At 47.0% G+C, this 13,448-nt stretch overlaps 1 protein-coding gene across 1 annotated transcript in view; it reads right to left on the bottom strand.

Moving 5' to 3' along the window:
* HEATR1 (HEAT repeat containing 1) overlaps window positions 1–13,448 on the bottom strand; it is a 412,033-nt gene that overhangs the window by 140,203 nt on the left and 258,382 nt on the right. Inside the window, exons 22-23 of the mRNA XM_078648603.1 lie at window positions 4,961–5,125; window positions 3,428–3,670 (exon numbers count right to left, since the gene is read on the bottom strand). Coding sequence (XP_078504729.1) covers window positions 3,428–3,670; window positions 4,961–5,125 — 408 coding nt within the window. The remainder of the gene's footprint in view (window positions 1–3,427; window positions 3,671–4,960; window positions 5,126–13,448) is intronic.

The raw sequence follows: 13,448 nt of genomic DNA, 5'->3' as shown, positions 1-13,448 counted from the left end.
TTGTACATACCAATGTTGTCTGGTGGGGAAGGCCTCAAAGGATAGGTGTTGACAGCTTCCTCTGGAGAGTCTGTGTCGGGGTCTTGCCATTGTAGTTCTGAACCTCGGAGGTTTCAGATGCCAGGTAGGTTTGTTCTTCCTCCTCCTCGAAAAATAACTCTCCTTCTTGTTCCTATAAAGGTTCGCGTGTCACTGTAGGCTCTAATTCTTCGCCGATTTTTTCTTTTTCTGTCAAGCTTTTCAACTCCTTCTTGCTTTGGAAAATACTGTCCATTTCTGCTTCCAGTCTCTTCTTTTTTAGCCTTGCTGCTTTCCGCACTTCTCTTCGATGGCACCTTCTCTGCTGGCGTGGACGGCGGGCCATGTTTTTCGGGTTTTGACCTCTCCTCTCTCGACGTCGATGTGTCATTTCCTTGATTGTCATTTGACATCTTGGATTTCTCGAGGGTCTTGGCCGTTATGGAGTGCTTGTGTAAGGATTCTAAGGAGTGTTTCATTTGTGGCACAACTGCGGATGTCGAGTGCTTCGACGCCGATGCTCCCTTCGAGGCCCTTGAGTCCGTTTTTCAGGTCTCGTTTACTGTCTTTGAGGATGACGGTTTTCTTACCGCTCTCTAAGTTTTCTTTTCGACCTCAACGACCTGGATGTCAATGTCCATGTCCATGTCTGTGTCGCCTTGCGGACCTTCTATGACATTGTCTTCCTTGCTGGAGAGGCCCAGGTCCCATAGCGATGGTACTGCACTCTGGCCCTGCATTTTGTAGTTTGCTCTTCTCTGTCTCTCTTTTACCCTCAACGTCTTCAGGTGGAACGCCGAACACGTGTTGCAATCCTCACTTTGGTAATCGACCGGTAAGCAGTGGTTGTAGACTGGATGCTGGTCCTTCTGGGCATACTTGTTATGATAATTTTGGCAAAATTGAATGATGTTTTGTCCATTACCACCACAGGGAGCCCCCTGTACGCGCATTATCCTTTCAATTGTTGTTTCCACACTCGGTGCCATCTGGCACCTCGATTCGAAGTCTGGTACCTTGAATCGCCGTTCTTTACATTTCTTCCCTATTGTTAGTCGATTCTTAACTCCAAATCTTGGAGCTAGTCCGTATTGATCCAGACCTAACCGCGTAAAAAAAAATAATCAAAAGATAGCGACCAAAGGAAATACAACAATTTCAGACCAACCACTAGATGGCAGAATAATGCACAGCATGTGAATCCAGAAAAGATTCATGCAGCAAAAGTACCAATTGGGAATATGTTTTCAGGGAAGAAGCACTGGCACAGGGGACCTGGATGGCAGAGACCCTGTGCACTACAATTGAAAACACATCAAAACCAGGCAAAACAGTGGGGAGCAGCCCTGCAAAAAGAGGCACTTTCTCAGTTTGGATCAGGTGCTGTTCCGCTATCTGCACCCAGAAACCATTGTAGGCATACTACTTTATTGCCGACTTGCCACATTTTTCATCATGGAACCTGGTCAGTACTCCCAACCATAAAAGTAGCTTCATCTCCTGAGGCTGGACATTCTCCCAGTGTTATTGTTCTATCAACGAATGCCCCTGCTGCCATGGACGCATTTGCCCCCGTGACAATTGATACTCAAATCCTGGTACTCTATCGCACCTCAAGAGGTCTCATCCACAGACACCTGAACAACTCTAAGTGTTAGTGTCTGTGTCAATGATTGCTTAGTAACTCTGACCAGCTGTTCCGCGCTACCGGCAGGAGCGCTTCGTGGTGTGGGTAGGTTTTCCGCCCTGGCAGCTCTTCGTCTCAGGTACTTTACCACTTGAACTGCCCCACGTGAACAGACTGCGGGGCCCTTTAGGGTTGTTCCTAGGGTTCCCCTCCAGAGCAAGACCTGCTGGCTTGCTTCCTGATTGACCCATTGAGGTTGTATTTAGATACTTTATTTATTTTTCATTTTTCACTGTGTAGTACCCACTTGAGGTCCTGAAGAATTGCCACATTGGCATGAAACATGTCGACCTTTTTAGAGGGTTGAGTAAGTTCACTGTAGCCTAAACAGTCCCTTTCTCCCCTCCCACCCTTTTAAACTAGGGAGTCAGCCACCCCAAATAAAGTTCATTGTGGACTGACTTACCTTCTTTTAAACCTCACCTTTTCACTCACGACTACACTTACACCAGACCCCTCACCCTCACGCAAAAACTGGCTGGAACAAAAGATCTCCATCAAAGAGCGCCTACGGCGCCCGTCAGACATTGCAGCGCCAGTCTGACGAGGAGCAGGAGACCGATGATGAAGCATGACACCTAGGCTCCCGTCTGGGTGTGTGAGGTCCCCTAGTTCCAACAAGGGAACACCTTGTTCCCTGACTGACTGACACGCTCCCTTAGCTCCTTACACTCCGTGTTTGTTCTCTCACCTCTTTCTAGCCTGGGGAACTAAGTATCAAGTTGTTTATAAGTTGATTGGACGCATACTTTGGACCCCGTAAAATATTGTCCACCCCTGGTTCCTTTTTTGTAATTTATGCTTAGTAACTCTGACAAGCACCCAGCAAGAAAAGTTGGACTTTGCAGTAACACCTAAAGCAGAACCTTTTCACTCCACTTGTGCAGCAGACCAGATATCAAACATGTTGAGCACTGTAAGAACCCATGTCCTAGTTTGGTGCAGATGCTTTTAGTACACACCAGAGTATCCAGACTGTCCCCATTAGGTGAAGCGCTGAACTTCATGTACTGTAAGGATACATATACATTTACTGAGTGACTGAACCTTTAGACTACAACTTATATTTCTTTTAAGTTATAACACTGTCTGAACATACTTATTGTGCACCATTCAAGTGCAATCTACACTTTTGTTTCCATCTCATACCACACTTCAAGTATCTCTTGTTTGATTGTCCCCCTTACCCAGACAGTCAAAACCTAAAGAGCAGGTTCTTAGCATTCAGAGGCCTTACTATCATACAAGGTTCTTGAGGTTTCGAGAACATTAAGCAATATTTGTTAAAAGGATTGCCCAGTTGCTCCCCAGTTACATAGGCCCCAGAGAAATGTCCTGAAAAGGTGAAAGGTCAGAGAGCAGGGGTCCATTACCTTCAAAGCATCAGAATATCAACAGGGGCTAAATCCAGGTACGATTAGGGATTTTCACTTTCAATATTCAGGATATAGATATACATATCATGAACACGGTGGGGGATCCCATTTGTATATTCATGTGGCATACTAAAAAAATACTCTGTGCAGCATTTGAGGAATGGTGCTTCAAAATTCCTTAAGTATTGAGCGAACCAGGGATATCAAACAGAACCTTTGAAGGGCTGAGGTTCCTTTTACCAATTTCTTAACTAATGTCACATTTTAACCCTTTTTTGTATACAATTTGAAAATTCTTTCTGAAATCCTGAAACGAAACATACTGCTAGTCTTTGAAGAAGCTTACCTGCTCCAAAGCCACAATCTGGAAAGATGGCATCCCTTGATGGAATGTTTTTCCTGCATTTAGTGCTTTCACAAACATTTCCAAACTGTGTGGATCCTTGCAAAGTAGCGCTGCTGAATGTTGATTGTACTTGCTAAGAAGAAGGCGCAACAGCATATATTCATCCTTCACAAGGACTGCCGGCTCATTTGAGACTTTCTCTAACAGTCTATCAATGGCAGGCAGCAGCTCAGAAAGCACCATCTGGTAAAAGAATCAAATATATCAGTTGGACAATGTATGTAAAAGTATTTCTAAACTAGCTGCTATATCCTACTGTAAAACTAGCATATTCATCTGAAATATACCCACAAAGAAGGACATTTACAAACAGCAAGTCAAGTTAAAAAGGAAGCGATCATTATCTGACTGACAGAATATTGAGAGTCTGATCAACAACAGAGCAATAGATCATAAAGGTAGAAAGGGATGTTTAAAATGAATTATCTACAAGCTACAACATAAATACAATTGAACCTTGCTAGCCAAGACCTCAAACTAAGGTTATTCTCACATTTTTAAAAATGTGTAGGGTTCCATGTTAAGCTGTGACACTGCTTCTATTAGGATGCAATTCCTAACTTTTGTGTTTAATTAGACAACAATTTGGGGTCTGAAAAGCTGCACACAACCCACTACAGTGTCTGGCTAGATTTTACAGTAAGTTTGCAAAATTGTGTGAGGAGTGGTGGACAGAGCAAGTTCAATATTAAGGGCATCTGATTTGTAGTGGTCTCCGTGGTTCTTTCTTATTGGAAAAGCCCATATATTAATTAGCATGATTCTAGTTCTACAGTTCTTTACCGCACAATTGAGAACTTCTTTTAGTTGGTTTCATGAGGACATGGGTGCAAGCATTTTAGTAAAATCTGGTAAACCTATGACATTGGCTTTTATTAGGTTTGTTTGTGGTTTTCTGTATAGTAGGAGTTCCACAAGCTCAATTTATGAGGGCATCAATTTGAGAATGTAAAGATGAACAATGCCAGAGATGTTCCTAAGTTTTCCATCTTGGCTCACCTGCTCTATTATTGGCCCTAGGGTGATGTACCCAATAAAGGGGAAATTGTGGGTTCAAAGATCTCAAATGAGAAGGTTATGAGTAACAAAATAAATGGGGGATCTGCGGCACTATGATTTATCTTTTAATGTGAGCCAGAAATTAAGAAATGCTGCATGTGTAAGGAGATAAATCTAACCTTTAATCAACAGTGAGATGCATGGGGTTACCTTGGAGAATATCTGTAATCTGAGTATGTTTTAGCAGATTATCCAAGATAATGTGTGGTAAATGCATAAATAGCAGATAAAGTAGTGCTCACTTGTGCAGGCCACAAGAGACATTTATTTGGCCTTGCAGGAATTTAGCAAGGTTCATTTGTTGAGTTTAATGTAAAAGAAAAAAGCAGCTTCATTTATGCATTTAACAATTCTGAGATTTTGACAAATTTAAAACAAACTGTCTTCTGAAAATGTTTAAAAAACGTCTCTCACCTCACTGTTAACCTCCTGAAGAGTTTGCATCAAGATTTTTGCAACATAAGATGGGATACCACCGATCTTGATACTCTTCAGGAGAAGTTCCAAGATGGTTGATAACTTCTGCTTTGATTTCTGAGTAGGTGCCATCTGCAACTCCTCAAATATGGTTCCAAGAATCTGTAGTAGACAAGGAAATAAAATGCTGTCAATATTTTGAGAAAAAACATGAATATTGGTGATTTTCTGAAAATGTCAGCCAAGCAACATAAAACTGCATGTATAATAAAACATGCATCATCTGGGTAAGCTAGAGAGCTTGCAGAATTAGAAGACACTATGACAGAGAATGCTATGTTAACTAGAATCTGGACTTCTTGTCCAAAGTAGAAACACTCCAACTTTGGATTCAGACATGAAAAGGCCAAGATACCACTCAGCAGTCACGGAGTTAGGCAATATCACAAGATTTTGGAAATTAAATTGTTACGTAAATTATGCAATGAATTAAACAATAAACAAAATCAAGCCAATCTCTCAATAACACTTAGAGTCTCCCACCTTATGGTCTTGTGGTATTGAACCACCAGCAATCACCAGCTGGTCGATGACCCCCCAATGCTAACAAAAAAACAAACAAAAAAAACTAACCCCTAGACCACTGCATGCTGGTACCAAGCTCAGCAGACATGAAAGCTACATTTGGCCTTCTTGTCAAGAAGGAAGATTCAACTCTAGAAATGAAACAAGCAAGCCCAAGATCATAGGATCATATTGTGGTGATTTTCACCAGGATGCCTACATCTTGTGAAGCAAGAGTACCACCCTTTAAATAGGTGGGAATGAGGAAAATAAAGAAATACGGAACAATTGCTTAGTATGGCGTCTTTCCTCATTTAGGAATAGCAAAAGGATAAGTCTTGAGAAAGCCTGCCAATGGAAAAAAAACATCTCAACCTCATTGTGAAGCTCCAACATATGTACAACCATCTATTTAGTTTATCTGTTTGATTGTTCCTCAAATCCAGAACAACTGAATGTCCTCACAAACTGCCCACAGCTAGAGTTCCCTCAAACCAAAACATAAAAACACAGCTGCTGTTTTGTTGATAAACGAGCATGTTAACCAGGAAGGAAAGACTTTGGCTCCATTAAAACAATCAACAGGTAAAGGATATTTATGTAAATGGCTCAGTCTACTTCGGCCCAGAGGTCAGAAATGTGCAAAGAACCCCATGGAGAGCTCCACTCCAACTTAGGTGGATACATTGAATCCTTGACTAAGTAACCGGGCCCTATGCACAAGTTACTTACCTTCGGTAACGATATATCTGTAAGAAACAGTAGTTAGTATTAAATTCCTTACCTTAGAATATCATCAGGCGTCAGACTGGATCTGGAAAATTTTGCGTAGCAGTACCCCTGCGCGTCGGTAGGCGTCATCTGCGGCTCCGCGTCTGTCGTCGTTGGTGCCGGGATGACGTCGGAGTACTTAGACGCCGCCCTCGCACGCTGACGTCAGATCTTATACACAGCTTTTCCGCGCCAGAAACACAGAGGCATGATAAAAACCAACACTGGTGCCATGAAACTAGGGCCCTGAAAGGGGATGACCTTAACCCTAGATATCGGTTCGCAGAACGGGGAGGATGGGTGGGGCAGTAAGGAATCTAATACTAACTACTGTTTCTTACAGATATATCGTTACCGAAGGTAAGTAACTTGTGCATCTGAAAGAAACAGGTTAGTATTAGATTCCTTACCTTAGAATAGATACCCCAGCAATACCAACCCAGGAGGTGGGTCTGCGAACTAATGATCACGCCAGAAAGTCCTGGAGAACGGAACGGCCAAAGAAGCCATCTCTCCGGACTTGGCTATCCAAGCAGTAGTGTCTTGCAAACGTGTGCAGCGAGGCCCACGTAGCTGCCTGACAGATGTCCTGCAAGGGGACTCCCCGACCCAGGGCAGTAGTAGCCGCCGTGGCCCGAGTGGAATGGGCCCTCAGCCCAACAGGAGGCTCCTTTTTAGCCTTGATGCACAACACGACCCACAGAGAGATGGTCCGTTTGTGCACCGCCTTTCCCTTCTTAGCGCCCACGTAACCAACAAAGAGTTGGTCATTCACCCGGACCTGGCGTGTGCGATCCAGATAGTATGAGAGCGCACGTTTTGGGTCCAGACGGTGGAGCCTCTCTTCCTCTTTCGAGGGATGCGGAGGCGGAAAGAAGGTGTGCAAGGTGATGGACTGCCCGATGTGGAAGGCTGTGACTACCTTGGGCAGGAAAGAGGGTCGCATCCGCAACACAACTTTATCCGCATGGACAGAAAGGAAAGTAGGTTTAGAAGAAAGGGCCTGGAGCTCGCTCACTCTCCTGGCAGAGGTGATGGCAACCAGGAATACAGTCTTAAGTGTAAGAAGACGGAGAGGACAGTTATGAAGTGGCTCGAAGGGAGCGAACATCAAATAAGTCTGAACAAGGTTCAAGTCCCACTGAGGCATCACGAAAGGAACAGGAGGGAACATATGAGTGATGCCCTTCAAGAAGGAGTAGTTTCTGTCCTGTAACTCCAGTTCTGTAATAGGGGTATCTCTGTTATAGTCATAATCTAGTGAATAGTCCCGCCCATGTGCGTAGACCCCGGAGCAATCAAAAATAATCTCTTAAGTTGTCAACAAATGCAGACCTGCACAGACACTTAAGAGAGAATTTAAAGACAGATAATGCAGCCTATATCCACAGGCTACACTGTCCAGTACTTCAACTAGAAATTCCACCAAAGAAACCACAAACAGCACAGCCTGTCCAATTTTCTCCACAGAGAAAATTTTTCCTTTTACCAGCAAAAGCCTCTGGAATGATAGAGAGGAAGGAGTGGACAGACAAGCCCCATAGGCTGCCATTATGTGGCTCAAAACAGGATACTTTGCCTTTAAGAGAACCTTCCAGAACTTTCTCAGTATCCCAGAATGCACAGCAGGTCCCTTTTACTTTCAGTTCTTTTTGAAGGCGAAACACGCCAGACCTGTAGCATTCCTTACATAAATATCTTTCTCCACCGGGGAGGAGGGCGGGCGCTTATGACTATAACAGAGATACCCCTACTACAGGACTGGAGTTACAGGACAGAAACTACTCCTTCTGTAATAGGGGATCTCTGTGTATAGTCATAATCTAGTGAATAGAATGGCAAGCCCATCCCCACACCAAAGCGGCGGTGGAGAGAAGAGAAATAACACCACTACTGTGCGAACAGATTTCGCAGCGAAGCCTGCCCAACCTGAGCGTCTGTCCTGGCATCAGTGTCCAGACAGTAATGCTTAGCAAAGGTATGGACCGACTTCCAAGTGGCCGCCTTGCAGATCTCTGCTATTGGAACATTACGAAGCAAAGCAGTCGTGGCAGCTTTGCCCCTGGTGGAATGAGCCTTAGGTTTACCCCTAAGGTCTTATTAGCCTTCTGGAAAAACAACTGTATGCAGGACACAATCCACCTCGAGATGGACTGTTTTGAGGTAGCAAGACCGGTCCTGACTGACCCATAATTGATAAAAAATTGGTCTGACCTACGAATATCTTTGGTTTTATCCAGATAAAATTTCAACACCCTCATAACATCCAGGGAATGCAGAGACCTTTCCGCTGGAGATGAAGGATTCTGAAAAAACGTAGGTAACTTTATGGTCTGGTTAACATGGAAATCCGAGATAACCTTTGGAAGAAATTTAGGGTGAGTACGCATAACAACCTTAGCAGCATGAAACACAGTATAAGGTTCTTGGCAACACAACGCCTGAATTTCACTCACCCTGCGGGCCGATGTAATGGCCACGAGGAACGCCGCCTTCAAGGACAGGTGCTGCAACGAAGCCTTATGAATAGGTTCAAAAGGCTCCTTCATCAATCTGGACAGCACCACATTCAATTACCATGAAGGCGAAGTAAGCCGGAGAGGAGGGAACACTTTCTTCAAGCCTTCCAAAAATTCCTTGATCACAGGGATCTGGAAAAAGGAAGTCGGTGAAGGGAATTTCCTGTAGGCAGTCAGCGCAGCGAGATGAACCTTAATGGAATGGACATTAAGGCCAGACTGCGCCAAATGTAGAAGATACGGAAGGATGACCTCTTCCTTACACGTCGTCGCATCAGAGTTTTTGGACTTGCACCAGATGCAGAATCTCTTCCACTTGTAAGCATGGGAAGTCCTAGTGGAAGGTCGCTTAGCCTCCTTCAGTATGTCCATACAATCTTCTAGTAGATTCAAATGGCCATATTGCACTATCTCAGTAGCCATGCCGCCAAACTCAAAGACGAGAGGTTGGGGTGCAACATCTCCCCCCCGAACTTCGTGAGAAGGTCCGGCGGCACGGCAGCCGTATGTGAGGAAGGAGAGACCGGTGAAGCAGGTCCGTGAACCACCACTGTCTGGGCCATTCTGGGGCAATCAGGATCATCCGCGCCCTGGACTGGGACAGCTGATGAGCACCGCCGGAATCAGGGGAATGGGTGGAAAAGTGTACAGAAATCTATTTGACCAGTTGATCCATAGCGCATTCCCCAGAGTCCCCTGCTGGTAGTACCTGGAGGCGAGGTCCCGGCATTTGCTGTTTTCGGCGGTTGTGAACAGATCAACGTCTGGAGTTCTCCACCTTGCGAAGACTTCTCCTAGTACTTAGTCGTTTAGGACCCATTCGTGGTTTTCCTGAATCAGTCTGCTCAGTGAGTCAGCCTGAACATTCTGCACACCTGGTAAATGGGTAGCCGTTATCGTCAGTCCTCTGGCTGTAAGCCATAGCCAGATCGTCTGCGCCTCCTTTCGCCAGAGTGCGCGATATTGAGCCCCCCTGCTTGTTGAGGTAATACACCGTGGTCGTATTGTCCGTCTGTACAAGCAGAGAGTTGGTCTGGAAGGACGGATGAAAGGCCTTCAGTGCCAAGTGAACAGCTCTGAGTTCCAGGAAATTGATGTGATACGTGGACTCCGCCTGGGACCACGTTCCTTGTATCTGTAAGTCTCCGAAGTGCGCCCCCCAGCCGCGGAGAGACGCATCCGTCACGATAGTCTGCGTGGGAATGCCCTTGTGGAAGGGAACCCCTCTGAGGAGATTCTCCGCTGAACACCACCACTTCAGAGACTGAAGAGCATGCAGAGACAGTCGTATCTTGTCATCCCAAGATCCTTTCCTCTGATCCTCCAAGCACTCCTGCAATGGTCTCGTGTGCAGCCGTGCGCGTGGCATGAGGAAGATACAAGAGGCCATCGACCCCAGTAGTGAAGACACCGTCTTCACTGTTGTAGATGGAGCGGTCATAAGAGCCTGAGCCTTCTGAAGGAGTGATAATCGTCGCTCCTCCGAAGGAGACACGCTTGCTGACAGCGTATTGATGGAGGCTCCCAAGTACTGTATACACTGGACCGGAGTCGAGACAGACTTGGACATGTTGATGTGCAACCCCAGCTTGTTCAGGAGAACGCACGTCTTCTGGTAGTGCGCTTGAGCTTCCGAGAAGGAGGAGGCCTTGATCAACTAATAGTCCAGGTACGGGTAGACAAACACCTTGTTCTTCCTTAGGTGTGCAGCTACCACTGCCATGCACTTCGAGAACGTTCTGGGCGCAGACTTCAGCCCGAATGGCAGTACTGTGTACTGATAATGATTGGCGCAGACTTGGAATCGCAGGAACTTCCTGTGTTTGTGTGCAATGGGCACATGGAAGTACGCATCCTGTAGGTCTATAGCACATAGCCAGTCTCCCTGTTGCAGCTGAGGATAAATCTGATGCAACGACAGCATGAGAAATTTCTCTCTGCGAATCCACTTGTTTGCTTGTCGCAAATCCAGAATGGGCCTGAACTCGTTCTTGTCCTTCTTGCGAACTAGAAAGAACCGTGAGTACAGACCTCTTCCCCTTTGAGACAGAGGTACGTCTTCTATCGCCCTTTTCCTTAACAGGATATCGGCCTCCACCTGGATCTCGCGCAGCTGGAACTGCGAGCTGACCGGTGGAATTGCTGGAGGCGGGCTGGTGAACCGAAGACTGTATCCATTGCAAACAATATTCAGCACCCACTGGTCCCGAGTAATTTTTCTCCACTCTACCAGAAAAAATTGAACGCTTCCCCCCACCGGAGCGGGTAACGGATGTAGGGGAAGTAACCGCTCAGGGTCGAGACCCAGCCGGGCCTTTGTTCGCTGCTGCGGACTGCTGGCCGCCTCTGCCCTTCTGGCGCTTCTGGAAGGGCCTCCGGAACTACGGCTGCTGTTGTTGCTGCTGTCCTGAAGGCTGCCCACGCCCTCTGCTCTGCGCCCCAAACCGTCTCTGGAATGGGCGGTAGGTCTTCTCCTTGGGCTTCTCCAACCAGACAGCCGTCAGGGTTTCGACCTCCGCCTTCATGCGGGCCATCTCGTCATCCGCATGCTTGCCAAACAGGGTTCCCCCCGAGAAAGGCAGATTGGCCACCCGCTGCTGAGCCTCTGGCTTGAGCGATGTAAGGCGAAGCCAAGCGTGGCGGCGTTGGTTGACACCATGACAGTACCCATGTGCCGCCAGAAGAGACACATCAGCCGCCGCGCTGATGAGTTGGTTAGACACCAGCATCCTCTCCTTCAAAATCTCCTCTTTCTCGATGGCGAACGCCTCCTCCTCGACGGCGAACGCCTTCGCCTCGACGACGAGCGTCTCCTTGACGCCGAACGCCTGCGAGACTTCGACGTCATCCTCGATGTCAAGGATCCCCTCGACGCCGACCTCCTCTTCTTCGCCGATGGCGAGCGGCGGTGTCGCCTTGACGGCGAGCGCCGACGCCAGGCCACCTCTCAATGTCGATTACTCGACGACGATGAAATTGTCACCGGTGATCTCGACGGCGGTCTATTCAGTTCCCTCGATGCCGAGCGTTGACGCCGCTTTGACCCAGAGCCCTGGGGAGACGGGGAACAGACTGCAGTCATCCCTCTCGACGCAGTCCGTCGGTGCTATCGACGATGACGGAGAATAGGGACGTTTGCTGGTCTTCCTGCCCCTGGGGATCCCCTCAGAGGCCTCAGCATGGGCAGAGGAAGTTGCCCAGACCCACTTTGTGCCTTCAGTCTTCTGTCTTCCAGGCCTTGGAGCCTGATCTTCATCCTATCTCTCAGGGTCCTGCTGGAGGAGCCCTGGCAAATGTCACACTCCTCTAGGACATGAGATGAGGGAAGGCAGATGATGCACACCTCGTGTGGGTCCGACTTGGCCTTCTTCCTCGAACACTCTGGGCATTTGTCAAACAAAGCAGGCATTTTGACAAATAAAAGGGTGCTCAGAAACACACACAAGGAAGAGAGCACAAAGTACTTCAAGTGAAAAACACTCAAATACTTGAAAAAGTGAAAAATCACTAAATAAACCCTTGAAAAGGGAGAGATCAATGCTCCAGGGTCCTGCTAGCAGGAGCCGGAAAAAATAACTGAAAGTAAAAGGGACCTGCTGTGCATTCTGGGATACTGAGAAAGTTCTGGAAGGTTCTCTTAAAGGCACAGTATCCTGTTTTGAGCCACCCATGGCAGCCTATGGGGTTTGTCTGTCCACTCCTTCCTCTCTATCATTCCAGAGGCTTTTGTAAAAGGAACATTTTTCTCTGTGGAGAAAATTGGACAGGCTGTGCTGTTTGTGGTTTCTTTGGTGGAATTTATATATAGTACTGGACTGTGTAGCCTGTGGATATAGGCTGCATTATCGGTCTTTAAATTCTCTCAAGTGTCTGTGCAGGTCTGCATTTTTTGACAACTTAAGAGATTATTTTTGATTGCTCCGTGGTCCACGCACATGGGCGGGACTATTCACTAGATTATGACTATACACAGAGATCCCCTACTACAGAACCTATTTACAACTGGGGACTTGATCAAAGAGAGCTGATCAGGTAGCCTTCAGAAGGCTGAAATGGCAGAGAGGTAGCCCTTGATAGTGCCCACAGCAGAGCCCTGCTGGGCAAGAGAAAGAAGAAAGAGGAGAACCTCAGAAAAGGGGCAGAGAGTGGATCCACAGCCTTTGCTGTGGACCATGCCACAAATATGTTCCACCTGCAGGCGTATAGCGATTTTGTGGAGGGACGCCTGGCTGCCAGAACAACATCACAGAATTCAGGAGGCAAGTCAAATGGCCTCAACTGCCACCGCTCAATCTCCACGCATGGAGGTGGAGGCTGGGCAGGTTCGGGTGGAGGACCGTCCCCTGCTGCTGCGACAGAAGGTCCTACTGAAGAGGCAGACAAATTGGGGGATCGACTGACATGCTGAGTAGCTCGGGATAGCAGTATCTTCGTGCCCAGTCCGGAGCCTCAAGGATGACTTGGGCCCGGTCGCGTCTGAAATTCTTCAGCACTCTGGGCAGAAGTGGTATAGGCGGAAAGGCGTACAACAGACCGCAACTCCACTCGCGATGAAAAGCGTCGCCGAGCGAGTGCCGCCTTGGAAATTCCAACGCGCAGAACTGATGACATTGTGTGTTCTCTTCTGTGGC

Source organism: Lissotriton helveticus, chromosome 6, assembly GCF_964261635.1.
Source record: "Lissotriton helveticus chromosome 6, aLisHel1.1, whole genome shotgun sequence".
NCBI lineage: Eukaryota > Metazoa > Chordata > Amphibia > Caudata > Salamandridae > Lissotriton > Lissotriton helveticus.
This window is presented reverse-complemented; position numbering and strand designations above follow the sequence as displayed.